The sequence below is a fragment of the Selaginella moellendorffii genome, unplaced genomic scaffold, assembly GCF_000143415.4.
Source record: "Selaginella moellendorffii unplaced genomic scaffold, v1.0 SELMOscaffold_67, whole genome shotgun sequence".
NCBI classification, from domain to species: Eukaryota; Viridiplantae; Streptophyta; class Lycopodiopsida; order Selaginellales; family Selaginellaceae; genus Selaginella; species Selaginella moellendorffii.
The window spans coordinates 27,447-54,565 of record NW_003314328.1 but is presented as its reverse complement, the minus strand read 5'-3'; the positions used below and the strand labels follow the sequence as shown (position 1 = coordinate 54,565).

General features: G+C 51.4%; 8 protein-coding genes across 10 annotated transcripts; 3 read left to right on the top strand and 5 right to left on the bottom strand.

The window, feature by feature from the left end:
• Positions 1-672: 672 nt before the first annotated feature.
• Positions 673-2,914, bottom strand: LOC9649716 (phenylalanine ammonia-lyase). Its single transcript, XM_002985291.2, has one exon. It carries the CDS (start codon positions 2,725-2,727, stop codon positions 721-723), a length of 2,007 nt encoding a protein of 668 aa, XP_002985337.1. The 5' UTR covers positions 2,728-2,914; the 3' UTR covers positions 673-720.
• Positions 2,915-3,149: 235 nt separating this feature from the next.
• On the bottom strand, positions 3,150-5,570 carry LOC9649714 (40S ribosomal protein S9-2). Of its 2 annotated transcripts, XM_024659369.1 has the most exons (4): positions 5,432-5,464; positions 4,992-5,373; positions 4,111-4,854; positions 3,150-4,058 (listed from the first exon to the last, which is right to left on the bottom strand). In XM_024659369.1, the coding sequence occupies exons 3-4, from the start codon at positions 4,534-4,536 to the stop codon at positions 3,177-3,179; spliced, it is 1,308 nt and encodes a 435-aa protein (XP_024515137.1). In that variant the 5' UTR covers positions 4,537-4,854; positions 4,992-5,373; positions 5,432-5,464; the 3' UTR covers positions 3,150-3,176. The 2 variants fall into 2 exon arrangements, with proteins under 2 accessions (XP_024515137.1, XP_002985335.1); XM_002985289.2 differs by lacking the exon at positions 3,150-4,058 and having other exon boundaries at positions 4,430-4,854; positions 5,432-5,570.
• A 1,385-nt stretch (positions 5,571-6,955) lies between these two features.
• Positions 6,956-8,922, bottom strand: LOC9649713 (pentatricopeptide repeat-containing protein At4g21065). The gene is made up of 3 exons (XM_002985288.2): positions 7,984-8,922; positions 7,695-7,778; positions 6,956-7,123 (listed from the first exon to the last, which is right to left on the bottom strand). The coding sequence occupies exons 1-3, from the start codon at positions 8,920-8,922 to the stop codon at positions 6,956-6,958; spliced, it is 1,191 nt and encodes a 396-aa protein (XP_002985334.2).
• A 711-nt stretch (positions 8,923-9,633) lies between these two features.
• LOC9649914 (probable carbohydrate esterase At4g34215) lies at positions 9,634-10,824 on the bottom strand. Its single transcript, XM_024659372.1, has 3 exons — positions 10,556-10,824; positions 10,151-10,476; positions 9,634-10,094 (listed from the first exon to the last, which is right to left on the bottom strand). The coding sequence occupies exons 1-3, from the start codon at positions 10,794-10,796 to the stop codon at positions 9,888-9,890; spliced, it is 774 nt and encodes a 257-aa protein (XP_024515140.1). The 5' UTR covers positions 10,797-10,824; the 3' UTR covers positions 9,634-9,887.
• LOC9649913 lies at positions 10,795-12,063 on the top strand. The gene is made up of 4 exons (XM_024659260.1): positions 10,795-10,831; positions 10,908-11,028; positions 11,090-11,385; positions 11,453-12,063. The coding sequence occupies exons 1-4, from the start codon at positions 10,795-10,797 to the stop codon at positions 12,022-12,024; spliced, it is 1,026 nt and encodes a 341-aa protein (XP_024515028.1). The 3' UTR covers positions 12,025-12,063.
• Positions 12,064-19,538: 7,475 nt separating this feature from the next.
• Positions 19,539-22,631, top strand: LOC112340603 (pentatricopeptide repeat-containing protein At3g12770-like). Of its 2 annotated transcripts, XM_024659368.1 has the most exons (3): positions 19,539-20,299; positions 20,439-21,592; positions 21,653-22,631. In XM_024659368.1, exons 1-2 carry the CDS (start codon positions 19,590-19,592, stop codon positions 21,589-21,591), a joined length of 1,863 nt encoding a protein of 620 aa, XP_024515136.1. In that variant the 5' UTR covers positions 19,539-19,589; the 3' UTR covers position 21,592; positions 21,653-22,631. The 2 variants fall into 2 exon arrangements, with proteins under 2 accessions (XP_024515136.1, XP_024515135.1); XM_024659367.1 differs by having other exon boundaries at positions 20,439-22,631.
• Positions 22,632-23,131: 500 nt separating this feature from the next.
• On the top strand, positions 23,132-24,002 carry LOC112340574 (RNA polymerase II C-terminal domain phosphatase-like 4). Its single transcript, XM_024659259.1, has 2 exons — positions 23,132-23,904; positions 23,993-24,002. Exons 1-2 carry the CDS (start codon positions 23,132-23,134, stop codon positions 24,000-24,002), a joined length of 783 nt encoding a protein of 260 aa, XP_024515027.1.
• LOC9649711 (peroxidase A2) lies at positions 23,992-25,708 on the bottom strand. The gene is made up of 4 exons (XM_024659252.1): positions 25,031-25,708; positions 24,783-24,977; positions 24,546-24,711; positions 23,992-24,464 (listed from the first exon to the last, which is right to left on the bottom strand). Exons 1-4 carry the CDS (start codon positions 25,685-25,687, stop codon positions 24,055-24,057), a joined length of 1,428 nt encoding a protein of 475 aa, XP_024515020.1. The 5' UTR covers positions 25,688-25,708; the 3' UTR covers positions 23,992-24,054.
• Between the last annotated feature and the right edge of the window lie 1,411 nt (positions 25,709-27,119).

The following is a 27,119-nucleotide window of genomic DNA, read 5'->3' as shown; positions in this document are numbered from 1 at the left end:
AGCTTGGACCGATCACAGCCCTCATTTCCTTCATGGATGATATCCAACGATCCATCTCGGGTAAGCTCATAATCGCTCCAAGAACTTCGGAGATGACTTTCATGGGATTTTATGATCGATCGTGAGAACTTTCGGTGTTGCGAGGGGTTGTGGATGGCAAGCTACTGCTGCTGCTGCAAATCTGGGAGCTTACTACATTGTTGGTGTACCAATCGCTTACAGTCTCGCGTTCCATTTCGGCCTCAATGGAAAGGTGTGAATGATCGTGTTTTGTCACTCCTGATCGTCAAAGTTTTGTGTTCCTCTCAAATCGAACAGGGACTAGTGATTGGAATTCTTTGTGGAACAGGCACACAACCGATAACCTTCCTTTTGATCTCTAGTGTCTTCACAAACTGGGAAAAACAAGTAAGAAATCTAAATCTCTCTTGGAAGGTTTGGTTCGACATCGATTTTAAAACTTCCTCTTCCAGGCCGAGACTTTGCAGCAAGGTCATCATAGGGAATGTCGGCTTCGAATGAATCTTCATCGGTTCGCAAAGTGGTGGCCGCCAGCAGGAATTCTCCAAGCCGAACTTGAACTTTAAAGTTGTGCCATATGCCATATTGCGCTGGAAGTGTCGTCTTATTAAAGGTTGAAAGAAAAAGAAACAGTGACAAAAACGTGTATCAAACGCACAAAAAGATTTTGCTATGCAGTCCTTTATTTGATTAACTCCCTCAGGCATGCTGCTCAAACCCTTCAAGACACTTGAAGAGCGGCTCCATCAGGCTCCCATTGCAGAATGCATCGTATATTTTGTCCAGGTCCTGCTTGGGAGATCTTCCTTCCAGGCCACCCCCTGTGAGCATCTCCGTGCCCAGTTCATGACGAACAAACTGGTACAGCGGGTATGAGACGCACTTCTCTATGATATGAGTCGCAGGTTTGTCCAGGGACTCTTTCCTGGTTGTGGCAATCGCCTCCTCCAGTTTTGGTTTCAACCGATCTTTAAACTCGCCAAATTTCCTGACCGAGCAGCCCTGCGTGGTGGGATTGGCGAGAAAGACTTGCCTCAGCTTGTTTAGTAGTGTGGAGGAGCCGTCCATTGCATCGTCAATGAAGCTGAACGTATACTGCTTCTCCACTTCGAGCAGCATGCTCTCAACACAGGCAGCCGGGAAGAACTCATCCCCGATCGAGGAGAGAACTTTCATCACAGCTCCTTGCAATGCCACCTCCAGATGCCTCAGATCGATCGCCTGGCAGATGCCCAACAAGTACGTGGACAGCATCATCTTGAGAATCTCAGCGGCCTCTTCGGATTTCCTCGCGGAGACGAGTCCGAGAGAGTTGACTGCCTGATTGTGGTGCTCGGCCGTCTGAACGTGGGTGGTGACGGGATTCGCCAAGTATGCAAGCTCGGACATGTAGGCAGCCATGGCAATCTCTGCGCAATGGAATCCGTAATCAAGGGACGAGTCTGGACCAGCTGACAGGTTGGAAGGCAGCCCGTTGTTGAAGCTGGCATTGACCAGCTCCGAGAATTGAGCAAAGACGAGCTTCCCGATTGCGGCCAGGGCGATTCTCACGTTGTCCATCGCGACACCGATGGGAGTGCCTTGGAAGTTTGCACCGTGAAGCGCCTTGTCACGCGCAACGTCGATCACGGGATTGTCGTTGACCGAGTTGATCTCTCGCTCGATGGAGCGAGTTGCATGGCGGATGACTTCGATCTGGGGGCCTAGCCATTGCGGAGAGCTTCGTATTGCGTAGCGGTCTTGCCTGAACTTTTTGAGGTTGTCAACCTGGTTCAGTCTAGCTGCGGACGCCATGAAAGCGCTGTCTTGAAGGACGTGGTTCATGATTGCCGCAGCTTCGATCTGCCCAGGGTGGTGCTTCAGCTTGTGGATGAGCGGATCTACAAACTCGCTGCGTGCGTGGATGACTTCGCAAAACATGGCAGTCAAGACTTCAGCAAAGACGACGAGAACGTTGGCATCGAAGCAAACGAGAGATCCCAGAGCTGCACCCGCCGAAGTCCCATTCACAAGCGCTATTCCTTCCTTGGGCCGCAGTTCGAATGGAGCTTCAACTCCCGCAAGCTTGAGGGCTTCTTGGGCAGAGGTGATGCTTCCATCTCTGGTGAAAGCTACTGAATCTGGTCTTCCGGTTAGAATGGCTGCAATGTAGGCCAGCGGCATGAGATCCCCCGAAGCAGTGATTGATCCTCGGAGAGGAACTTTGGGCGTAACTTGAGCATTGATGAGCTTGACAATGGCATCCAGGATCTCCCAACGTGTTCCCGAGTAGCCTTGCACCAAACAGTTGGCCCTCACCAGCATGGTGGCGCGCGTGACATGAACAGGCAAGACATTGCTTGGATTGGTGCCCATGATGCCAGCATTCAAGTAGCGGATTAGCTCCTGCTGCAGGCCCGAGAAATTTGCCGTCCTTCGATTGCAGTGAGCTCCGAAGCCAGTGGAGATTGCATAGGTATCGACTCCTTTCGCGACACTCTCCATGACCCACTCTGCGCATTTGTCCACTCGAGATTTGGCACTCTGGACAGCAAGCTCAACATGGATATGGTCAGCGCGCCTAGCAACTGCTGTGACTTGCTCGATTGTCAGAGCAGTGCCCTCGAGCGCTATCATGCTGGCGTGGTCTAAACCCTTGACCATCCTACGAACTTCCTTCAAGTGGCTATCAGCTCCGTCCATGGAGTATACATCTACACTTCCCATTTCACAAGTCCTAGATCTGATCTCACCTTTAGTCGAAATGGGCTCTCGTTAACTCTTTCTACGTGGCTCTTGCTGTTTCCTACGCGTTAAGGGAAAGTTGCCATCGATATGGCGAGCAGGCACGGTAGGAGCTGGGTGGACAGGCCATGGCACACTACCAGGGGCTGGAAGAACTGCTTGAATGTCAAGTTGGATTAGTCGGCCCAAGATTCCAAAAGGTCACTTGATAACATAGAGCATATAATTTTTTCTCTCCCCCCCCCCCCCGTCACATACATTTTTAACAAAAGGTAAATGTTTAGAGCATCGCTTCCCCGGCTGTGAAGCACCAACTCATCTCCCATGCAACTGAGCTCACCCACGTTCAAGCATGAGGGAATAGCATCAAAATCTTTTTTAACCTTCTATGGTTTATATAAGACTTCAGCTATTATGTCTCCACTTATTTATCATTTGGTTTCACAAGACAAGTATGCGCTCCACGCGTCTTCAAGGAGACGTCTCAACCTCTCCAGTGTCCATGTTGGTAAAGTTATGGTGACTTCAATCCCCTGGGGTGATCTTGGATGAGGATTGAACATGCAAAGTCCATCCAATCCAAGCCTCTCCAATCCAACATGCCGCACGGCTTCTGGTCTCCCCCATCCCAAATCAATCTCGTAGTACCGGAACCGCGGCGAGCTCGAGCACAACATGTTACAATTCCTGCCAAGCTTGTCCGCTGCAATGCCCTTGGAGCTAAGCTTCTTCGTGATCCCCTCCATGCCAAAGCTCGTCGAAACTGCATCCTCCAGCAAGCTTGCAGCATGGCGGAGGCCACCTTTCCGGAGCTCACCAGCAGTCGTCGTTGCCACCGCGTGGAGCACTGCATTCCCAAAGAAGTCGTCCGGCAGCTGAGGAGCTAGCCTTTTCCTGCAGTTGGCTGCCATGGAATTGGTGGTGCTCGTGGAATCGGGCAGATCCCTCGCTGCACACATGTTGATCCAGATGTGAGCACATAGCACTGTGAATCTCGATAACCCCACGCCGGCCATCTCCTTGAGCTTTTCAATGTAGGCTCTCTCGAAGCAGAAGATTCGACCGCTCATCGCTATGTTACCGGACTTTGGAAGATCATGGCCGCCGCTTGCAACCGGCGAGAAATCACTTGCTCTCGGGTAGTCCAGCTGCTGGGGCCCGAGATCTCGATCAATGCGAGGAACTTGGCTAATCTCACCTTTGAGACAACTCTCTGCCCAAGATACTAGGAAATGCACCCGGCCAGTTCCATCAGCTAGTGCATGGTCCGCAGCCCAAGCCACCGAAATGCCTCCGCACGAGAACCTTGTCACCTAGATGAAATCCAGGGGATGAAATCCTCAAGAAACACTGGTCACTGGTTACCTGGATGCTTAGCAGCGGGCTTCCGAGTGGTGCCGCAGAGCTTCCATACTTGCCACTTCGAATCAGAGCCGAGAAGTCGGGCGATGGCTGAGAGTAGTCGAGATTGTCAAGCGGAAAGTCGGCTCTTGCCACTGTCCACTCGACACCAGCGGCATTGCAGTCGATTCCATACGAGTTGCCATCGCTGGAGAGCGCCAGGCGCCCAGCTGCTGGGTAGAAGTGGAGCAGAACTTTAGAGAGTGAGAGCCTCGCTTGGTGGATCAAGCTCTCGTTCTGCACGTCCGAGCGAGAGCCTGGATAGAACGCAACACCTTGCATATAGGGATGGAAGATGTATTTCATATCAAAGTGGGAGAGAGAAAGGAAGCAGCTTGGAGTTGGGGATAGCGGCTCAAGCATGAGGCGCTCAATCTCTTCGACCTTCATGATCTTTGTGGAGTGTAGAGCCCTCGCAAGAAATCGCGTTATATTGTTCTCTTCAAACGATTAGATTTTAATAACTAGACTTAGCTGCGAGGAAGATCTCCGCTGGAAAATGGAAACGGAAGCACGCTCGCTCACTCCTCTTCTTCTTCGTCTCCGTCGCCACCGCCAGAGGCCTTCTTCGATGCCGCCTTCATGTTCTTCCTCTTGACGCGCCCCGGGCCGCCACCTCCGAACGGGCTCGTCAGTGCAAAATCGATGTGCTTCTGGGACTCGACGCGGACAAGGAAGGATGGAACGTTCACCATTTGCTTCCCGACCCTGGCCAATTCGCAAAACTCTTGTTAGATCACAAGGAGATCTGATAAGAACTAAGAGAAGGAAGAGAGAACTTAGAGAGAGTGGAGAACAAACTAAGAGAAGAAGGAAAGAAAGAGAGAGAGAACTTTGGATCCCACCTGATGTGCCTTTGCCTGACGAGAACGCGCGCGTGATGGATCGACTTGGCCATGCCCGCCTTGAACACCAGAGTCTGGAGCCGGCGCTCGAGGAAGTTCTCCACGGTGAGCGCCAGCACGTAATCCAGCTTGTTCTGGCCCTCCTCGAGCAGCCCATAGCGATGCATCCGGCGGAGGAGCGCGTCGCCCTCGAAGATCCGGCGCGGGTTCTTCTCGTCCAGCGTGAGCAAGTGGCGCGCGGCGTTGCGGATGCGACTCAGCACGTACTGGAGTCGCCACAGCTCGCGCTTGTTGCGCAGGCCATACTCGCCCACCAGCTTGAGCTCCGCGTCCAGGCGCTCCTTCTCGAATGGCCGCCGTGGCTTCTTGAAAGTTTTCCCATCTGCGGCACACCGGATGGATCGGCACGGGCGCAATGCGATCGAGAAGGAGAGACTTACAGTTGCGGTAGAAGCTGACGTTCACCATCGCCGATCCTCCAGCGCTCCCGCTCGCCCGCCGGCAAGATCTAAACCCTAGAGCCCTAAACCCTAGGTTCGCTCTAAGCCCTACGATCAGCCCTAAATCAAACGGCCCAAATTTGGAGAAGGATCGTTATAAAATTCCTTGTGGCCGCAAATCAGGTTATGGTTAAGAAAAGAGCGATGTGTGAGGAGGTGTTTAGGCTGTTCCTCAGGGATATCTTAGAGATGGTTCCAGTAGAGGTTTTGACTGGTAGTGTGAGATTGGTTTGTCAAAGTTGGGCAGCGTGCTCACGCGAGATTCTAAAAAACTTATGCTTTTTGCAACTCCGGACATGGAAGTTCGTAACTAGTATCAGGCTTGATCTTGTTCTAAGACAGAGCAAAGACGGGGAATTGTCATGGAAGGAGATGCCATTGACATTTTTGATGGATTTTGTGCGCAGGCAAACTCTCCCGCAGGGTTATCATCCTCTTTACCCTAGAGGCTCCATGGCCTACGATCATGACAGCAACCTTGCCTTCTTCTTGTTTTCTAGTTCGAATCGCTTCGCTAGTATATGGACAGTATTTGTGTGTGATTTTTTCTCCAAACGAGTGAAGGCACTGCCCAGTTTTGAATCTTACAATAAGTATTTCCTTGAAATGGCCATAGCGAGTGACAAGAATGCAAGACGATACAAGCTTATTGTGCCTATGGTCGATGGTGGAAAATGGGACTCTGTGTGGATGTTTGACTCGAGTGCAAATGCATGGAAGGAAATCGATGGCTCGGCAGAGTACTGTATCAGTGCAATTTCTCACGGAGGTGAATGGTTTGAGTTGAAGGCTCTTCGATCAGAGGGCACTCATGAGAAGCTATTAGGATCACAGTTGCTAAAGCTTAGCCGCGGGGAGTGTACAATTGGAGAAATCAAGCTGGACTGGCCGTCATCCGTAAAGCTTGAGAAGTGGAAGGATGGTTTCTTAGTTGCTCAGTATAGTCCTGGTCTTGCAGTCCTCAGGCTTTGGGAAGTGGTGGGGAGCAAGGTTAAGGAGATTGCATGCTTGACTGGAATTGATCATCCAGATGAGTGGGGCATCAAGGCTTGGAATGACAAGGTTTATATAGCGTTACTGAGGCAATTAAAGTGGTATAAACTTATGGAATGGAGTCATGGAGTATGGAAGGAACTCTTGGCTACAAAAGGATGCAGTAAACTTGTCCATGTCCAGCTTGTTTAATCCTGTTAACACTTCTCATTGATCAATCAAGATGGTTTATCTACGATGCAGTACTTCTAGAGATGCGCCAGGTGGTGTTTAGGCTGCTCCTTGGTTACAGCACATGGATCTTTAGTTAGTATTAAAAATTTACTTTGTATATCAACCTTCTCGGTACTGAAGCAATCAGACCGAAGCATAACATTTCTTCTTGGCTACGGAAATCCGCTTGTTCTTCCTGCCAAAACACTCATTGGCGAGAACGAGCGCACGTACTCGACAGCCAGCTTTGCCGCTACGCTACTGCCCGCCATTGCAACGGCGTTGCCTCAACTTCCCGCGCTCCGTAACCGATCCCTCCATCGCATTGCCCTCGAGATCCCTCCCTTCCCTACTCCAGCTGCTGTCGATCCATTCCCTAGCATCAGCGCCCCAATGCAATGGCGCGGGCGGTGTGGAGAAGAAAGCCTGCTAGAACATGAAGATTCCCACCAAGAATTAAAGAATTTTTGTTTTAAACATGTATCAAAACGGGAGATGGGCAGTGTACGTGTGCACGCGAAATTCTAAGAAAGCTCGTGCTATTTGCAACTCCGGGCGAGTTCTACATGGAAGTTCCCAACTAATCTCAAGCTTGGTGTTCTACGACAGAGCAAAAACGGGGAATTGTCATGGATGGAGATGCCATTGGACTTCTTGATGGATATTGAGGTACAAAGTGGCCTCTTGAGAGTAACCTTTCCTTCTTCTTGTTTGGGAGTTCGAATATATAGACAGTATTTGTGTGTGATCCTTTCTCCAGAAAAGTGAAGGCACTGCCCGGAAAACTAGCAGAAAATATAGTGAGTGGCACGATACAAGCTTGTTGTGCCTATGATTGCATCACCTAATTCTGTGCCAATTAACGACATTAACTTCATTTATTAATTAAATTTGATTCCTACTTTAATTTAACTTAGCTCCTTCGCCTTCACAGTCTCCTGGAATGCCAGAAGGTTTGGGGATGAACTTCAGTCAGGATGAACTCCCACCATCTTACCATCAGCTCAAATGGAGGAGCTGCAACTTCAAGCTCAAGAGAGTGTAGGGAGTTTAAGTTCATAGTTGTACCCCTTGGGTCCTCCTGAAGCCAATAAAGCGGTCTAAGCTTATCGAATAGAGTTGTGGGCTAGAAGCAGCTCTTGCTTGAAGAAGATACGGGAAAATATACTGATCTTGTCCGCGTCCAGCTTGTCTATTCCTGTAGCCTCACAACCATTGACATTTTTCATGAATCAAACAAGATGGTTTATATATGATGAAGTTGACGACAAGTTTGTGAGCATCACGTACTTCTCCCTACATTCCCCATGCACTCTGTGCGACACCCGCCACCCTCTTTGCAAATCCCCATGCAGCTGGCAAGCGCCCAACAGGCTCAGCTGCGCGGTCAGGAAAGGTGGCAAACTCTCGAGCAGCTCCTCAGCTCGATCCAGCTGACCCGCCCTGGACAAAACATCAACCATGCACCCAAAATGCACAGCCTCGGGGCAAATCCCGTGATCTCCTCTCATAGAAGCGAAGAACTCCCATCCCTGATCCACCATTCCATAGTAGCTACACGCCGAGAGGATGTTTACAAAGGTGACGCTGTTTGGGGCGAGGCCCTCGAGCGCCATGCAGCCGTACAGCTCCAGCGCCTCCGCGGACCGCCCGTGCTGGGCGTACGACGCGACCATGGCCGTCCACGCCACGACGCTTCCCGTACAGTGGCGGTCGAACACCGCCCGCGCCTCGCCCAGGCTGCCCCGCTTGCCGTACATGTCCAGCAGCGCCGTGGCCACGAACCCGTTGGCCATGAGGCCCATCGCGGCTGTACGGTCGTGGATCTGCCGGCCCAGCTGGAGCGTCCCGGCCATGGCGCACGCGTCCAGCAGCGTCACAAACGTGAACTCGTCCGACGCCACGCCCTCGTGGTCCATCCTGACGTGGACGTCCAGTGCCACGCTGGAATGCCCGTTCTGGGTATATGCCGCGAGCATCGAGTTCCAGGACGTGAGCGAGCGGCGGCGGATGGATCTAAACACCGCCTCCGCCACCGCCACCTCGCCGCTCCTCCCATACATCGTGACCAGCGAATTCGCCAGGAAAACGTTGGATCCCAGTCCACCGGCGATGATCCTCTCGTGGATTTGCTTTCCCAGCGCCAGGGATCCGGGGCAATCGCAGCACGCCACCAGCGCCGCCACGAAAGTGATCTCGTTGCTCGCGATCCCCTCGAGATCCATGCGGCGGAAGAGGAGGATGGCCTCGCCGCCATGCCCGGATCCCGCCAGCGCCGCCACCATGGAGCTCATGGACACCACGTCGCGGGAGTTCGTCCTGGAGAAGACCTCGCGCGCCTCGGCGATGCTGCCGCAGCTCGAGTACATGTTGATGAGCGCGGTGGCGACGACGAGATTGGATTCGTGGCCGCCGCTGCGCAGCCGCGCGTGGATCTCTCGCCCCTGCCGGAGATCTCTCTTGCCCGAGAGCGCGCCCAAGATGCTGCTAAAGGTCATCTCGTCCGGGGCGACGCCCTCGCAGTCCATCTCGCGGAGGAGGCGCAGCGCCAGGACGCCATCGCCGTTTTGGACGCTGGCCACGATCATGATCGTCCACGAGAAGACGTTGCGATCCTGGATGGTGAGGAAGACGGCGGTGGCGGAGTCGAGATCGCCGCAGCGGCCATAGGCTTCGACGAGATTGTTGCAGAGGAATCGGTCGCGGTGGATGCCGCTGGAGGCCATCCGGGCGTGGATTTGATCGCACTCTTCCAGGAGCTGGCATTTCTTGAGCAAAGAGACGCATCTCCTCACGCCCTCCGCGGCATTGGGATTGCTCGCCGGGAGAAGAGTGGCGCCACTCGGCTGTGGCGGGAAGAGCGTTGTGCTCATGAACCCTAAAACTTTTTAAAAAACAGACTTTTAGAATCTTTTCCATTGCACCAAACACCAAAATTACCAAGAATTTGATCATCTTGCGATCTTAGATTGAGAATTTGATGGAGAAAGAAGATGGAATCCTGGTTCCTCGGCTTATAGAATTCTTGCTCAGCGAGTTCTCACTTCAGTTCGAATGAAAGCTTAAGAACACCTTCGAGATGTTCAAGATGGCACCCATTTTGCTGAAAATCCTTTAGGTTGAGAGGATTACCCTTTGGCCAGCTTTTTTTCCATATAGAAGAATGGTCGGGGAATAATCTGGATGGAAATCATGGGGGGACATTGGAGATGAAACTTTGGGCAAGTTTTTTGCCGAGCTCAACCTGCGAGGCAGTAGTGAGATGAACTCCATCTTCCTGCAGAGCCAAGCCGTGTGCATCCACGTAAAACACATTCGCAATGTGGATTTGTTGCTGGGCCTGACGAACCAGCTGAAGAAGACGGGGGTGAGGATGATTGTGAGCAGTGATTCCGACCTGTTTTCCCAAGCCTTAGATCTTTCCCAAACAACAAAATCAAGAGAGCCACTCACCTGGATGAATGGCAACTGATCCCAGCCTAGATCAGACCTTACGTTGCCAATGAAAGCCTCGAGAGCTCTCTTGTAATTCCTCGCGAGGTGCTCCGAGAGTGTATCAGTCTCGCCTTGGTACCACAAGAGCGCTCTCAAAACGCCACCTTTGCGAATGGCTTCCTTCGCCCTCTTGATCATCCGCTCGTATAGAAAGCTCCCTTTCGTCCATTCCGTGATGGAAGTGGCGCCCTTGGCGCAAGGCACGAGGCCCAGGAATCTACTTCTCTGCTGGTTGATCAATGCCGCTCCAAACGTCAAGCCAGGCCCAATCCCACAAACTTTGCCTGGATCGAAGGGAAAGGTTTGAGAGACAATCTCGAGCTCTAAGATCTAGAACGATATCGCTTAGCATCAAGAACTTACCAGTATCAATGTCTCTGTGCAATGGCTCGGCGGCATCCTCCCATTCCAGATCCACATTGAGCCTCTTGATTGTGCCATTTGGTGCCCAGCTCTCCTGTGGAACAAATCCATCCCATTCCCTGCGCTGCCCTACGGCATGGACGCCGCCCCTCCCGGCCATGTTGCTCTGCCCGGAGAGAATGACCACATCCAAGCTCTCTCCCTCGCCATCGCTCCCAGGTTGCAAATCCATTCCAACCATGAAACTCAAAAGAACCCCCAATGCATACTTTGAGGGCCACATGATCTAATCGAATATTTCACCCTTTGCAGCGAATAATACTTTGATACTTAATTCAAATTCTTTGTTTAGGGCTGTGGAGAAATGGCGACAGTCTTGGAGCGCCCCGCTTCGATCCCGCCGCGACTGAAGCGATCAGCTGGAGTGAATCCCAGATCGGCGAGGCTGGCGATGGCTTCTTCATCCGGAAAAGGTAAATCTCCCGCTGGATTTACCGGTTCTTGCTTCAAGCAGCCGCAATGGCTACTCCCCAGCGGCGGCGACGAGGGCGAGCTCTTTCGTTTTGTGGAAGTCACGGCAGAGGAGAAGATCCTGGAGCGCCTGAGAAGCAGCGCCTACAAGGTAAAGCTCGTCACTAGCACGAGTCCCAGTTCTAGTTTTTCCGAGCCTGGAGGACGGATTTGGCTGGCTTTGATAGGCCAGAGTGGAGAAACCGCGCTGCGATGCGTGGATTCGGGGACACGGTTCCAAAAGGGGGATGTTGATGTGGTGGAGTTCCTGGGACCGGACCTGGGAAAGCTTGAAGCCATATGGATTGGACCAGAGAGAGGTACTTCGCAGAAAAAATCGCTTTTTTCTTACTACAAATCCAAAGTTTTGAGCTGAAACTTCTATAGGTGCCTGGAGGCTCGAAGAAGCTGTAGTGACCGTAGCTCCTGGAAACGAAGCCGCGAGTTCCAGAGGCGTGAATTACATTTTTAGAGGCGATGGCGAGCTGCTTGGCGATGGTGGTGATGTTTTGGCCGTAGAACTCAAGCCACAGGTGATTGAATCGGATCCAGCAAGTTCTCCACGACCAAACGATGATGCCAACACGATGAAACAGTATGAGTCCTTAAAGCGTTCTCTCTTGGTGTCACACGCGACTCTGGTTGCTCTTGGAGCTGGAGTTCTAGCACTGTCGAGCTCCAGGGACGTCGCACTAGCCTTTTCACTGGGTGGAGCTCTTGGGTTGGTTTACTTGCTCTCACTGGAAGGGGTGGTGGATCGGATTGGCAAAGGCGAGACTACATTCAGGAAACCTTCCGTGCTGGTTTTGCTCGTAGCTGTGATATTCTTTGCGGCTGTGATCAAAGGCTCTGTCATACTCCAGGACAGGGAACTTAGCCCCGGGTTGCTAATGGGAGGAGTGGCTGGGTTTTTAATGTATAAAGTTGCAGTCTTCATGGCTGCCACCAAGAAAGATTAAAATCAAAAGCTCTTTTTGAAGGTCACATGAGACTTAAAAGATGAATTATTATAAGAAGCTACTCGATGGAGCAATAGCGTGGACAAAGAAGAAGCTTTCACACACAAAGAGATCGCGAACAAAAGAGCGTGATACTCGCTTAGCTTATCTCGCTCATGGATCCCACACGGAAGATCACCAAGATCGAGTGTTTCTTGCACTGAGGATCCGGGAATTTGGAGTGGCCTGGGATTCAACTAGCAATTCAAAAGACAGCCTTTTTCCTTCGTTCCCAGGCCCCGCCTCCACAACGCTGTCCCCCCGGACCACCAACACACAAACAGTGGCGATAGAATATCCGGGTGGCGGACGACATCACACACAAACCCTAAATTAAAAGCCTGCATGGCTCTGGCAAGATAACAACAGGAACGTGAGACCAAGCGCAACCACCAGATGCCAAACCCAAATCCCAAAGCCACGTCATTGTTATCTCCAAGGAAAAGCGATCCCATGCCTCGACCGCGACGCCCACGCCGCGTCAGCCCTAGAAACAGGGGCAAGGGCCCTAATTTTGCCCTAAAAGCTGGCTTTCGAAAAGATAACGGCTAGGATATCCTATCCATCCATTCCCGGCCAAATCATGGCCGTCTTACACACTCGACAGTGTGCGCGCTTTAAAAGCTACACAAACAAGGCGCAGACAAGATCTATCGGGCCTGTAAACGGCTGCTGGCTCGCAGGCCAATGCACGGGCGGCACGTGGCCCCCGGGGGTGCACACGCGGCAATGTCATAACGTTCAAAATATCCCGCCAGCTCGGACTCCACGTGCCGCAGACGTGGCTTGGTAGGGCTTTCCGTTTTATTTACGTTGGGTTAAAAAAGGGGTGTTGTTACTTCGTGTGTGTTTGTCCGAGGCTCTCGCTCTTTCTCTCGCGTGCGCGTGTTCTTCGCTAGGGTTCTTCCAGATCGTCGCGAGGCGCTTGTGCTAGAGGAGGATCCAATCGCTGGAGTGTGCCGTGCTTTCGCCGATTCCTGGGAGGCGCTGATTGATCTACATTTTGGGGGAATGGAGAAGATCGATGCGGCCGTCAAGAGGATGGCCTCCAAGCCCGCGGCCGTGGCCACATTCACGCTCCTCACGGCGCTGCTGCCCTGGATCATCACATTCACGCCCCCGCTGCTGAGATCTCTCGAGGTTGGTTTCGCGACCGAGGCGTGGCGCCTGGTGGTGGCGTGGCTCACCACTCCCGTGCTCTTCGTGCTCGTCAATTTCGTCATCCTCTCCATCTGGGCGACCTCGTCTGGGGGCCTGGCGGAGGGAGGAGGAGGAGGAGGAGCGCTAGCCGGAGGAGCGGGAGATCTCCTCGCCGTCACCACCGCCGCTCCTCCTCCGCCAACCAAGCGCAAGCTCGAGACCACCCAGACGCTCGTCTTCCTCCCGCCAGTCTCGGTTGGCAAGCCGGATCCACAGATCTCGGTGTTCTCGCGGATAATGCCCCCTCCATCCTCCGTGAAGGAGATCTTCGATCCAGAGCCAGTGCGCGAGTCCCCTCCAGCGGCCGCGCTGGAGGAGAAAGGAGGAGACGATGAAGTAGCTGCCCCCGGTGGAGCAGCGCCGCCACCTCCAGCGCCAGCGCCGTCGCCCATTGGAATCCTTCCACCACCTCTGCCGAGCTTCCTAGTCGCGCACCGCGAGAAGCTCAAGAAATCGTCCTCGGCGGGGACAGGGGCGACGAGGAAGAAGAAGGTCGTGAGGACGCGGTCGGACAAGAGTGGAGTGGTGATCAAGGATCTGGGGTTTGGGGATTCCAGGGAGGTCCCGGACGATCTCACGCAGAGGGTGGAGTCTCTAATTGCGAGCGTTCGTGCGCAGTTGAGGCAAGAGTAGCGGCTGGCTGGCTGGCGGTGGCGATCGAGAGAACGAGCGAGCGACCGAGCACTCTTCTCCCTCTCTCTCTCTCTCTCCCCTCTCTTTTACTCTTCCTTGTTCTTCGTTTCGTCCTCCATGGATCTACGATGAGACTACTCCACCAGCATTATCGTCGCCAACACCACCACCACCACCACCACCACCACCACTTAGACGGGAATGAATCCAAAATGGTCTGACTGGGAAGAAGGGGAGGGGTTGTTTTTTTACTCCTATCGCCGCCACCATTGGAGCTCTTCTCTTCTCCTCCGCCATAGCTGCTGTACAGGGAAAGAGATGGATTGGATTGGATCCATTGGCACTTGTTCGCGAGAGGTATGAGCGAGCTTATCTAAATTTCTGGTTTAGAGCTCTCTGGATTGGATTGGATTGGACGGCAACTTCACACCGCACTGCACGCTGCTGCTCTGCTGCTGCTCCTCGCGCCCCGCACTGGCCGCTGTTCACTGCTGCAAGGAGAGAGAAAGAGGAAAGAGGAGAGGAGGAAAAAAAAAATGGCTAGAAAAGAAAGGGAAGTTTTGATGAGAAAGATAGGAAGTGGATCACCCATCCATCCATCGCTGGCTCCTCCCATCAATCCACGCTTTGTGTGAGTGAAGTGAAGTGAGTTCTCTCTTTCCAAAGTTTTGATCCCTCGCACGCACGCATGCTGGCTCGCTCGCTCGCTCGCTCGATCGAAGAGCTGGTCCATCTTTTCCATTGTGCTTAGTCTCTTCTAGCTCAGTGTTTCCTTCTTTTCCTTCTCTTTTTCTTTCTGTACGGGTCTTGTACAGAGTTTTAGTGATTGATCGGATCCTCTTCTCTCGGAGGTGAGGAATAACGTGTGCATTGCTAGAAGAAAGACGAGGTTTGTAATCAAGCTACCACTGCTCAATGAGAAGAGAACGATCGATCGGTCACTTGATCGTCGACACATAGCAGATATAAATCTCGCCAAGGAAAAAGGAGGTTTGGACTTTTGATATCCGGATGAAGTTGTGCTGTTCCAATCTCTCTCTCCCTCAGGTGGTCTCTTTCGCGCCGTCCTGGATTTCTTGCGCGGCTGGCCCCTCCTTGTTGGGCGATTGACGACGAAACTTTGCTCGTCTCCCACGAGCTCTCTACTGTGGACGAGTCTTTTTCTAGACGTAGCTAGCGCGCGAATCGTCCACGGGTCAGTTGGGTGTTCTTGTCAAAGGTGGTATTTTCATGCGCACAGCACACACCAAAAAAAAAAAAAAATGATTGGATCGGCACCACGGAACCATGGGAACTTTGATCTCTAACTGGCCTAGCTATGAGTCAATCCTCTACAAAAACACACACAAACCACACACTGCCGTGCAATGGCCCAAAAGAGCAAGCAATGGTACGGTGCTCTAGTTCCACTGTTCTCTTTGTGTTGGGAGGAAGACAGCTAGAAAGCCTCACTCACGGTTTGTGTCAGCTAGTTAGGTGCGACACCTAGTTTTTCCAGACCAAAGTTTCTGCGCTTCTAGAATCCGGAGACCAAAGTTTTCCAGGAACTATTAAGCCCGCTCGCTCCAAAGTTTCCTTCGCTCTTTTTGTTGTTGGATTGATCGTGTACTAGGTACTGCTCCACCGAGCTCGATTCATCAATCCACACGCAAAGCCTCCAAAGCCCACCAATTTTCCACGGCCGCCATCTTTTTCTCTCTCGAAGGAAAACCTGTCGTGCTTGATCCCTTCTCGCTCTCTCTCGGTGTTCGTTTCGTCTGCGATCAAGTGGACCACTTGGAAAGTCCCGAGAGAGGGATGGAGATGGTCCCGTCCATGCCAAAGTAGACTTTGGTCCAGCACTTGGAAGACAGGGGGAAAGCTTTGTTTAATGGCGCTCTCAATCTCATCTCTCGCGGGGGCTTTGGTACGTGGCTCGCCGATCCTTGCAAGCTGTGAGGAAGATTTTTTTGCAAACTCCAATGGAGCAGGTCGTGTGGACGAGCTCGAGCTTGTTGTAGCTCTGTAGGATCTGTGGAGCTACTAGAAAAAACTTAGAGCCGGGAACCAACAAAAGAATCGCACGCGTCGTCTCGTTTCCTTTGTTTGTTCCCCGCTTTTTTGTCTTGCTTTTTTTTGCGAGCCGAGCTTTCTTTTCGTCCAGCTGAGCCTGGGCTTGGTCAGCTTGAATTCCGTGCTGATTGATGGCCCCCCTTTTGCTGCTGTAAGAGCACAGAGCTAGCCATGGAAGACTTTGAAACTTTAGATTCATCCTCTTCCTTCCTCTCGGCCTGGCTTTCTTGTAGGAGTGAGCGATGCTCGCGCTGTTGGACAGTGACTGGGTTTTTCCATCCCAGGAGTTATCAATCTCTTTGGACTTGTTATACTTACGAAATCATGGCTGTGATCGCTGTCTCACCACCATTCTTTGTTAGTACATTGCTTTTCTTTTCCACTAGAAAAGTGCTCCTGTTTCGTCGATTGATCTTCGATCTCTCTCGCTGCTGCTGCTGTCGTCAACGATGATCATGCCGCCTTGCTGGGATTGAGAAAATAAAGGAGTAAACAATGAACTCACTCAGGATCGAATGGAGCAAACTTAATCTGATCACCACCATCATTGCTGATGTTTGCTAGAGCAAGGATCACTCCAGGCTTGTGGACAGTGGAATTTCTATACTATGGTTCTTACAGATCTGGACAAACAGGTAAGTTCCTTGTCCGGACTGATCACCAAAGCTCTGATCGGTACTTACATTACTACCAAAAGAAAGAAAAAAAAATTTGCATTGTTTTCTTCCTCCAACGGATAAGTCCGATCGAAAAGGATGTTTCGCGCAGGAGATCCCATCACAGTCGATCCTTACTCACGGTGGTTTAGATTTATAGACGATCCTCTCGAGGTTAAAGACCCCAAAATTTCTGGAATTCAATACGGCAACGGGCAATTAGGATCATTCAAATTCACATGGTTTTTTTGGTGATATCAAAGCTGCTAGCTCGTCAGGAGATTGTGCGACACGTCAAAAAGAATGCACTGCAATGCAATGCACTCCAGGACTACAACCAAGCTCCCAGACGAAATGAGCTGCAAAGAATTTAAAGAGGGTGCTGATCCAGAAAAGGTCGCACGGCCATCTGGATTTTTCCACCTTGGAGCTTTACGAGACGTAAAGCACTTCAGATGCAAGGAAAGTTCGCTGGACAAGTTCTCTTCCATCCATGGCGCCGTTTCGAAGCTTGAGAACAGATTCCGAGAAGATCAATATGGTAAGCTAGAAATGTTTTTCTTGCTGTTTTTTTCTAGCCATGATGAGGATATATATGTGGCACGCTCAATTCTCGCTGCTGCTGAAACTCTAACTCCGGAGAATAAATTTACAACACATAGCATTAAACATTGATTACAAACTAATTAGAGAAAACGTTAACTGAGGAATCTCTTAGAAAATACGTGGATATTTTAGAAATAAAACATTTTGCCAGATTCCACAAATGCCCAAATCGTCTGGTTGCGCTTCAAGTAGGCTTGCTTGGGATCTTGTCAGGCAAGCTAACGGTTGTTTAAGAGCTAGAGAGCGCAGTTCAGAGAGGGCTTTAGGGACCGGACAATTTTGGTGCCTTGTGACGATAATGACTGGAAAGCATTGTCATAATCAATTCTTGCAAGTGCCTCCACCAGCATTGCCATTGCGACCACCACCATCACCACCACCACCACTAGAAAAATTCGGATGGTCTTCCTGCCAACGTGAGGAATGTGTTGTGCTTGGATTCGGACTCAGATGGATCGGCCCCCATTGCAGGCACACAAAGCGACTCCACACTTCCAGTGGATGATCCTGAGAAAAAAGTTGTTGCAAGAGAAGAAGCAGAACGCGCTTCCAGAAAGCATGTCAGGAAGCTTAGGAGGAGCCCCGCCACAGATCAAAGGCCTTTAATCATCCACTAGAATAACTTGCTTGTCAGGTTGCGAGGTGTATGGTGAAGAGCTGCTCGAAAACGGGAAGCGTCTTGGAATGGCTACTTATATGCGACATTGACTGTGTTTTCAATCTTTTATTGAAGATTATAACATTACTTTTTTGGTCTTGTGTTTAAAGAAGGTGAACTTTAAAGCCCGGTTCAACCCCTAATTTCTCTGAGTGGCAGGGTCATAGCACTGAATCAGTTGGGAGCGCTGGTGTTTGCATCAAGTTGAGATCTTGTGTCTTCCGAAAGAGGAGAGCATGGGCGGCTAGGGTCATTTTGCTTCTGGCGCTCTGTAGAATCTTGTACCTTGCTTCAGTAAGAGCTCTCCCCTTGAGCATTTTTTTCCGCAATGGTGATGCTTGTGAGTAGCTGGTACCTTCCCTCAGGATAGCTGAAGCTCGAATGATAGCCCGGGTCAAGAGGATGTCCTTGGGGATGATATAGAGCGAGTGAAATCCAAGGCCGAGAAAGGCGGTGCAAAACTTTTTAAGCTATTGATGTAGCACTCGAGATTGGCACCTTTCGTATGAGCTCCAGCAGCAATCCATACTTGAGGCTGCTGTCGGCACCATTGCATAGGTGGCCGTGAATGCAAATTTGTCAACTTGGACACCTCATTAGCCAAAAAGCTTTGCTCCGATGCCACTGTATGTGGAAGGATACCATGAGCCCAAGCAATGCCATCGTATTTGTGCCTCTCCGAGGTTGCCACACTTGCCATACACTGCATCATCTGTTTCCAAACCTCACACAGTGACCGTAGCATGAACTTGTCGAGTTTGCTCATGCTATAGGCATAGTTCTTCACAGATGATGTAGCCGACTTCCTTCTCCTCTTTTGGCCAAAAGGGAGCTCCGGGTCGGCTAGCCGGCTGCCAGGGGGCAATACAGCTCTATGGATTGGAGCCCCTAGAAAGAAAGCCAAGAGTACAAGCTGGCACAATGATTCTCAGGCAGCAATGATTCAAATCTTCTTTGAGATACTCCTGACCAAATGTTCATGAGGTTTTGCAAGTCTGTGCTGGTGAGGCCTGGCATTCTTCTCAAAGGTGACATCACCAGAGATTTTCCTTTAGAAAATTGAAAAACAAAACTTACAAGCTGGCAACGAGGATGCTTGTCATCCTGTAGCCTTAGCCTGGCTATGAGCTTCCTCCTAGAAATTAAGCTAGCAAAGATGGTTGAACTTTGAGATCACTCAGTAGTGGCTACCTGTTGCATTATTTGTGTGTGGTGCCTATGCACATTACAAAATTTAGCATGGATGACATTGTGCCATGTGTGGCTGGCTTGGACTGCTTAACCCATTATTTTAAAACAAAATTTATTTATTAAAATTAGATTCTTGTCAAACTATACTTTATAATGTAAAAGTTAAATTAAAAAGAAATACCAAGCTTTATTGAAATTAATTCATTCTTTTTTAAAATTATATTTAAGTTTAATATAAGGCATATAAATGTATTTAATTGTAGTTAATGAGATTAGATATTTTTAATTTATATAGAAATATTTAACATATCCTTTACTAGAGACACTTTCTCACTATTTATCATAAGTCCCCTTGGTGATATCCAACTTAGTTACATTTTATGTTAATAAAACAGTTGGTTTCCTTAAGAATATACCTTTCGGCTGATCTGAATCTAGGGCTCTTGAGTGAAATGCCACTGGCGCTCTCCACATTTCAACCCAGGGCGAGTCCCCATCCCCGCAGGAGCGATGGCGAGTTGGAGCTATCAATGGATGCGCTTGGGCGGCAGCTGCGCCTCCAAGATCGCAGCCGCAGCGTGGATCCATTGCAGGGTCTGGGGCGGCTGGACAGGGCGATGCAGCAGCTGGAGAGCCAGGAGAATCCCTTCGACGATCTCTTCGCCGAGTACGCGGGCGTGCTCCGCCGCTGCGGCGATTGCAAGGCCCTGGCGGAGACACGGCGCGTCCACTCCCACCTCCTCTCCCACCCTCGCCTCCGCGACTCGCGAATCCTCTTCTCCATGCTCATCGAGGCCTACGGCAAATGTGGCAGCCTTCGCGAGGCACGCAGCGTCTTCGATTCCATGCCCTGCCACACGGGATTCTCGTGGAACTTCCTCATCAAGGCGTGCATCCACTGCGGCCAGTGCCGCGACGCCATCGCCGTGTTCCGGAGGATGATCCAGCAGGGGCAGCGCCCAAATCGCGTGGGGTTCTTGGTGGCGATGGAGGCGTGCTCGTGCTTGGAGGGCCTCGCGGAGGGGAAGGAGATCCACGCGATCGTTGTGGCGGCGGGGCTCAAGGGCGAGCCAAATCTCGCTACTTCGCTGCTCAACATGTATGGGAGATGCCGAAGCATTGGTGACGCGAAGAGTTTGTTTGATCGGATGGAGGAGAGGGACGTGGTCGCCTGGAATGCCATGCTTGCGGCATTTGCCCGCAATGGGCATTGTAAGGAAGCAGTGCGATTCTATCACAGGTTTGTTTCCTTTTCCTTCTTTCTCCTTAATCCTCTTCGTTCTCTTTCATTTTTCATTTCTTCCTCCTCGATCCTCTTCGTTCTCAGAAACTTTTCTTCCTCCTCAGATCATGTTTTCTGACGATCTCGAGTGATCCAGGATGTGCTTGGAAGGCACCAGACCAAGCGCCGTCACCTTCGTCTCGGTCCTCGACGCCTGTGCCGCTATCGCCGCCATCTCCCAAGGCCGGATCATCCACGCACACCTCCTCGAGGCCGAGATGGAGTCGGACGTGATCGTCGGCACCGCGCTTCTCAGCATGTATGGCAAATGCGGCAAGCTCGTCGAGGCCCGCGAGTTCTTCGACGGCATGAAGCAACGCAACGTCGTCACCTGGACCGCCATGATCGCGTCCTATGCCCAGCACGGCCATAGCGCCATAGCTCTCGACTTCCACCTCGACATGGAGCTCGAGGGCATCCGTCCAAACGGCGTCACCTTCATGGGCATTCTCTTCGCTTGCGGCCACACGGGGAAGCTGGAGCTAGCGAGGAACTACTTCCTGCTGATGCGTGGAGACCACGGGATCCGGCCTTTGAACGAGCACTTTCGATGCATGGTGGATCTTCTGGGACGAGCAGGGAAGATAGACGAGGCCGAGGAACTCATCACCTCCATGCCGCCATCGCCAAGCGTCGTGGTGGCCTGGACGAGCTTCCTCGGCGCGTGCCTGGTCCATAACCGGCAGGAGCAAGGCGAGCGCGCGGCTGCCAGGATCATGGATCTGGATCCCGAGCTCTCGACGTCCTACGCGGTGGTGTCAAACATCTACGCCGCGGCCGGGAAGTGGAAGGAGAAGGCCCGGATCCGGAAGCTCATGGAGTCGAGGGGCGTGAAGAAGGAGACGGGGCTGAGCTTGATCGAGGTCCACGGCAGAGTCCACGAGTTTAGATGCGGGGATCGATCGCACTCCAAGTCGGAGGCCATCTACGCGGAGCTGGAAAGGTTGAATCGCGAGATGAAGAGTCTTGGATACGTCCCGGACACGAAGGTGGTGCTCCACAACGTAGACGAGGCCAGGAAGGAGAAGCTCCTTTGGTACCACAGCGAGAGGCTGGCCATCGCGTATGGGATCATCTCCACACCCCCAGGGAGCTCACTCTGCGTGATCAAGAACTTGAGAGTTTGCTCCGACTGCCATGCCGCCACCAAGCTGATGTCCAAAGTCTGTGGGCGAGAGATTGTTGTCCGGGACGTGAATCGGTTTCACAGGTTTCACGATGGGAGCTGCTCTTGCGGGGATTACTGGTGAGGTTGTAAGTTTCTGAAAAATGTGTAAAATATAGACTATTCAGAATTATTTTTTATTCCAGCACCATCACCCAACTGACCACTTCATTGCAAGCACACACTTCATCGACACTTTCAACTCCGCGGTGGCCTTCGAGGCAGAATTGTTCGCTTCAGCCATGGAGCTTCGTGACCGCATGCAGGAGTTCTATCGGACGAGAGAATGTCACCGAGAAGCATTCGTTGACTTGACTATAAGATCTACAAGGTCGTTGATAACCAGGAGCTCGAGGCAGTGTCTCGGGAAAAGATGGCGCGATCACTGCAGCGTGAGGAGTGCTCCTGATGTCCAGGTGAAAGCTACAATACAGGGTACACCGGTGACTCCTGCATGGTGAAACCAGAGATGGGATTCAACGGCGAGGCACTTTTGGAGGCCCTCTTTCATTATGCGAACGATGCTGCACAGAGCTCTGGTGTAAGTCAGCACTACTGCACGGGGTGTCCAGAGAGCTCGTTGGCACCAACAATCGCATTGGCGGGGCTATATATCACGACAAGGCTATTTATCAGCCATTGACCCTGCTTGTTTGCTCTAGGTAATTTCATGATGCTCGTTTGCTCTAGGTAATTTCACGCTGTGGATAGAAGCTTACTTTCAGTGCCCGCAGTTGATGCGTCTTCTTCGTGCGATACAACAAGCTCTGGATGAACTAGTGAAGATGCACACAAGCGCTTTTGCACCAACTGTCTCGAGAAAGCAGCCTTGACTGGCCGTATTCTCTTAAAGAAAAGTATCCAGATGCTGTTGCGGCCGATCAGATGGAGGACTGGCTGGTTTGGGGTTGTAAAGTTTTCTCGGGAGTATGGGGGGAACTGGCGGGATAGCACCAGAACTCACGATTCAGGAACTCCCGGGCGGATGGAAGATGGTGGATATGCAGGGCCTGATGGCTGGCAATTGACTGCAACAGCTTGAACAGTCCGGAGAGTGTCTATACTCTTTCCTTCGTCCGTATACTCTAGAATAAGGCCAGCAACACATAAAGAGCTTGAGGAGTCGAGATCGAATACTCTAGGTCTTGCAAGTCGCCTAGTGGCCGCCCGCAGGAAAGAATCTAGAGTTCTAATTGGCTTACCACGGGATGGCCACTCCTGAAATCTTTCGGATCGAGGAAGAAATCCTCGCAAAGCTACGTCGATCAAACCATCTGCGCCGACCTCGAACTGTGCTGCCGGGCGGTCACTGTGCTCAATCCAAACCTTCGACGTTGTGTATACATGTGAACAAAAATTTTCTTCCCAAAAACCCTAACACGCTTGCTTAAATTTCTAAAATAAACAGGAATTATATTTGAATCCTTGCCATCTTTCCAGCACTGTGTATGGGCTCATTGTGACTCAGTGATCAAGAACTTTGGAGCTGATTGAGCGAGAGATTTCCCTTCCTGGTTGGAGAGCTCGGTCAAGAACTTCGAGAGTTTGCTCCTCAGACACCCTTAACTCCCTTTTGGGAAAAGTATATACATATGCATTCTAGCCCTAGGTTATCTCGAAAGAAAATGGGTTCCTTGGTCAGCAAAGAAGAAGATTGTTTGAAGCAGCGCAAGCTCATCTTGGTGCTTGATCTCGACCACACACTCTTGAATTCGGCAGCTTTTAACGAGGTTGATAAGGAGGAAAGTAAGTACTTGGAATCTCTGTACGCTCAGCAAAGTGAAGGTCAACGCAAGCTTCTTCACAAGGGTTTTAAGAAATGGACCAAGATTCGGCCTTTTGCACTGGAATTCCTCAATCATGCTAGTAAGATCTTCGAATTGTACATATGCACCACTGGATCACATAAATATGCGATGGCCATGACCAAGCTGCTAGATCCAACGGGAAAGCTGTTCAAGGGTCGGGTTTTTTCCAGATTGGAGGGCCAGGGGAAGCCCAAGAAGTACTTGGAAAATGTTGTTCCAGGGAAGGAATCAATCACTTTGATCGTGGACGACAGTCGAAGCGCGTGGCCGAAGGACTGCCAAAACTTGATCCATGTCACTAATCGTTACCACTTCTTTAAGTCCAGCTGTCGCAAGCGTGGTTTGCCGGAGACGGGTTGCTTTACCTTTCGGCGGATGGACGAAAGAGAAAACTTTGGCTCTCTGACCAATGTGCTCCAAGGATTAAAACGGATCCACAGTGAGTTCTTCCGGGATAATCTTCTCCCGAGGGACGTCCGGGACGTAGTGAGAGAGCTGGATGACGGACGCTGGCGTGCTCCCCTCTTTAGTTTCGAAGCCAACAGCAGGGAGCTGAATTCATGCATTAGTATGGCAACACACGTTGTGAAGTGGGACACTGCGGAAACCAAAAAGTTGCAAAGTTCGTGGTCCAGCGTTCATGGATGCAAGCTTCGTGCTATCGATTGGGTCGCGCAGACGAGGCTAACCATCTATAATTTTATTGTCAAGTACTCAACTATCATAGCGGCCATTTTGGGTCATGGATTTACACGACGGCAGTGCTTCCGGATCTCGCCCTCGCCAGGAGCTTTCAAACCCACCCTGCTGAGCTTGATCATGGCCTTGGCGAAGGCGCGGAAGAACATGGACGAATCGGCGGCGTACGCTCGCACCAACCCCGCGGTGGAGGCGTCGAAGAGGAGCTGCTGATCGGTCTGGAGGAGCCCATTGCTGGCCAGGATCTGGACGTAGTAGCTGTTGTCAAACAGGACTTGGGTCTGGCGATCCAGGCTCACCGTGAAGGTGGTATTCCCAACCCTGGGGCAAATCTTTTGGAGCGAGTCCAGCAGCGACAGATTGACGGTGGGATCTGGCGCGTTTGTTGCGGAGAAGTTGTAGAGGCGGTCCTCAAAGGCGGGGCAGTGTGCTCGACCGATAGTGTGCGCGCCTGTGAAAGAACTTTACAATCTTTAGCAAATGCCGAAACTAGGCAAACGCTGTATAATTAAAGAGAAAATGTTTTACTAGCCTGAGAGGGTGACGACGTCGTGGGTGTTGAGGCCCTTGGCGAGAAATGCCTTTCTCAAGTCCCGGATTCGGAGATCCGGTGGTGGAATCTCGTTATCGGCTTCCGTCGCCAGCGAGACTCGCCCGTCCAGACGTCCCGTCGGGACACTCCAGCGAGGTCCTCCACTCTGCTCTAACCCGGAAGGCATTTCGTGTCACTAAAAGGAAATGGAAAGTTTTCTTTTCTATCAGGACTTACGATCCAAACGGCGTCTCGAGCAGCCAGTGCGAGGATGTCCGAGCACGACACGACTCCCGGGCACATCCGCTCCAAGCGCTTCTTGGCGTCGTCAATCACCCGGAAGCCAGTGATGGAGTTGTTGTTCACGTCGCTCTCCTTTTCGGGGATGGGTCCGCCGGGTTTTCGATCCAGCAGCACCGATCCATCACAACCCTGCATTGTCGAGTTACAGATCGATCAATCTTTTCCAAAAGTCTCCAACTTACTCGGACAAAGCAGTCATGGAAGAAGAGCCGGAGGATTCCGGCGGCCAGCAGCGGGTTCCGCCGGAAGCTGTCCACCATGGTCCTCCGGACGACGGATTCCGCTGATGGGCAGCTCTGGTCATAAAATCCTCTGACCACTTGGTTCTGGTTCTGAGCTTGTTGTTGATTCTGGTTCTGGTTCTGAGCTTGTTGTTGATTCTGGTTCTGGCTCTGAACTTGTTGTTGATTCTGGTTCTGGTTCTGAACTTGCGGCTGATTTGGGTTCTGGTTCTGAACCTGCTGCGGAAACTGGTTCGGATTCTGCACCTGCTGCGGAATCTGTTGCGGAGGTTGATTCGGAATCTGTTGCTGAGACACAACCTGATCGGGCTGCTGAAGTTGCGAGGGGTTTGGATCTGGATACGGGTCTGGATTTGACTCCCGCCAGTACCGCTCACGATCGTCTCGAAACGCTCCTCCTTGAAATGCACCACCGGACCATGATTGATCATCATCACGATAAAACATTCCCTGTTCATTGTTGGAGTAGAACATCCCTTGCTCTCCTTCGTATTGAGAAGCCACCCAACATTGCGGGAGGAGAATTACGAGCAGCCACAATGCGCAAGATCTGTGGAAGAACACACCACCACCACCACCACCACAGATCAAATGCATGATGCCTCAGCGCGCCGGGACCGCTACATCCGGCCTCTGCCGCTGCAAAGACTTTGCGATATATACTCGCAGTGATCAACGCTTCCATCCATCAATTTCCGCAGCGGGCGTCGGGTGGAAGCGGACAAGACGACCCAGTGGCAAAGCGTGCTCGAGAGGATGAATCGAGAGAGAATGCGGCAGACGATGGAAAGCAAGCGAGCAGCGGCGAGCAGCGAGCACCAGCCTTTTGCACGAAATCTTTCTTTATCTTTTTCCGTTGGAAAGCCACTGTCAGCTGAAAAGGGACCTCCCCTCCGCCCAGCGTCACTTTGGTAAAAGCGATGAACATTCAAAGCCTGTGCTCAGGCTGGAGGAGTCTCTTTTTCCTTTCGAGTGTTGCAGCAATTCGGTGAAATCCATCCATCTCCGACACTCGAGAAACTAATCGCATGCTCGAAATCGGTGTCAACTTAAAATAAAAGCAATGGCACGATTAGAAAGCGAAAGCAAAAATTCGCGTTGAGCTAAACGAAAGCTAGCAACTCGAAACATAGAAACCTGCGATGTAGCTAAACTAAAGCTAGCAACTCGTAACGTAGAAACCTGCGACGTAGCTAAACTAGAGCTTTGAGACTACTTACCTCCACACGAAAACCTGCGACGCGGAGGTATGCTGACAAAGAATGGCTTGTCCGAGATCTTCTTCCACCCCTCCTCTTTGTTCTTTTTTCTCCTCAATCCACTGTACTCCGTCTGGAGCCGCAGCGTCTTTCCCTTGAACACGTTCGTCCGGTCCTTGAAAGTTGTCGTGAAATCGCTGTCGGCGTGCTGGAACAGCTTCTTTTGCTTCTCCTCTTGCCTCAGAGTCTCAAACCTCGTCACGTATGGTCCTACCGTCGTTATGTGCATGTGTCTCCACAGCTCTGGCGGTGGCTTCTTCTTTATCCGTCTCGACCTCTTCATGTCGTCTGCGCAATCCCGCATTTTTCTCGCCTCCTTGATTTTGGCCTCCACCTGGTTTGGCGCCCCGAGAACTGAGAGACATGGAGAGTAATACACTCCTTTGATAGCTTCAGTGCCCAGCTGCAAGACATAAAAGTTCGTAAGCGATCTAAAGACAAGAGAAAATCAAAAACAAAAACTCGTACTAAGCAATGGCTGTTTTCCATGAACTTGTGCATCTCCTCCTGTGTTTTCCTTGCTGCTTCTTTGCATCTGTAGTTGCACTGCTCCTTGTAATTCTCAGATAGGTGCTGCTTCACGTCAGTGGCCTTGGCCATCACGTCCAGCAAAAACTCTTTCCTAGCGTGGAAGCTGTGGACATACTTTCTGCTGTAATAGCCTCGAAATCTCTTCTGTATCAACGTGGCCTTGTGGTTGAAGTACGCCATTCTGAGAGCCGTGTCCCTCGCCAGGGTAATGGAGTGATGTCTTTCTCGTCCCAAATGAC

Coding starts and splice junctions, on each gene's coding strand:
- LOC112340574 (XM_024659259.1), top strand. CDS start 23,132: ATGGGTTCCTTGGTCAGCAAAGAAGAAGATTGTTTGAAGCAGCGCAAG.
- LOC9649716 (XM_002985291.2), bottom strand. CDS start 2,727: ATGGGAAGTGTAGATGTATACTCCATGGACGGAGCTGATAGCCACTTG.
- LOC9649913 (XM_024659260.1), top strand. CDS start 10,795: ATGAAACTCAAAAGAACCCCCAATGCATACTTTGAGG. Junction 11,029..11,089: donor GGCTTCTTCATCCGGAAAAG/GTAAATCTCCCG, acceptor GCTACTCCCCAG/CGGCGGCGACGAGGGCGAGC. Junction 11,386..11,452: donor ATGGATTGGACCAGAGAGAG/GTACTTCGCAGA, acceptor AAACTTCTATAG/GTGCCTGGAGGCTCGAAGAA.
- LOC9649711 (XM_024659252.1), bottom strand. CDS start 25,687: ATGCATTTGATCTGTGGTGGTGGTGGTGGTGGTGTGTTCTTCCACAGA. Junction 24,712..24,782: donor CTCGAGACGCCGTTTGGATC/GTAAGTCCTGAT, acceptor GGGTTAGAGCAG/AGTGGAGGACCTCGCTGGAG. Junction 24,465..24,545: donor CGACGTCGTCACCCTCTCAG/GCTAGTAAAACA, acceptor GTTCTTTCACAG/GCGCGCACACTATCGGTCGA.
- LOC112340603 (XM_024659368.1), top strand. CDS start 19,590: ATGGATGCGCTTGGGCGGCAGCTGCGCCTCCAAGATCGCAGCCGCAGC. Junction 20,300..20,438: donor GCAGTGCGATTCTATCACAG/GTTTGTTTCCTT, acceptor CGAGTGATCCAG/GATGTGCTTGGAAGGCACCA.
- LOC9649714 (XM_024659369.1), bottom strand. CDS start 4,536: ATGAAGGTCGAAGAGATTGAGCGCCTCATGCTTGAGCCGCTATCCCCA. Junction 4,059..4,110: donor GCCCGCTGCTAAGCATCCAG/GTAACCAGTGAC, acceptor GATTTCATCTAG/GTGACAAGGTTCTCGTGCGG.
- LOC9649713 (XM_002985288.2), bottom strand. CDS start 8,922: ATGGATCTCGAGGGGATCGCGAGCAACGAGATCACTTTCGTGGCGGCG. Junction 7,779..7,983: donor GGGAATGTAGGGAGAAGTAC/GTGATGCTCACA, acceptor TATTGGCTTCAG/GAGGACCCAAGGGGTACAAC. Junction 7,124..7,694: donor CTCCTCCATTTGAGCTGATG/GTAAGATGGTGG, acceptor ATGTTCTAGCAG/GCTTTCTTCTCCACACCGCC.
- LOC9649914 (XM_024659372.1), bottom strand. CDS start 10,796: ATGGTTGGAATGGATTTGCAACCTGGGAGCGATGGCGAGGGAGAGAGC. Junction 10,477..10,555: donor GCACAGAGACATTGATACTG/GTAAGTTCTTGA, acceptor CCTTCGATCCAG/GCAAAGTTTGTGGGATTGGG. Junction 10,095..10,150: donor ATCAGTTGCCATTCATCCAG/GTGAGTGGCTCT, acceptor TTGGGAAAACAG/GTCGGAATCACTGCTCACAA.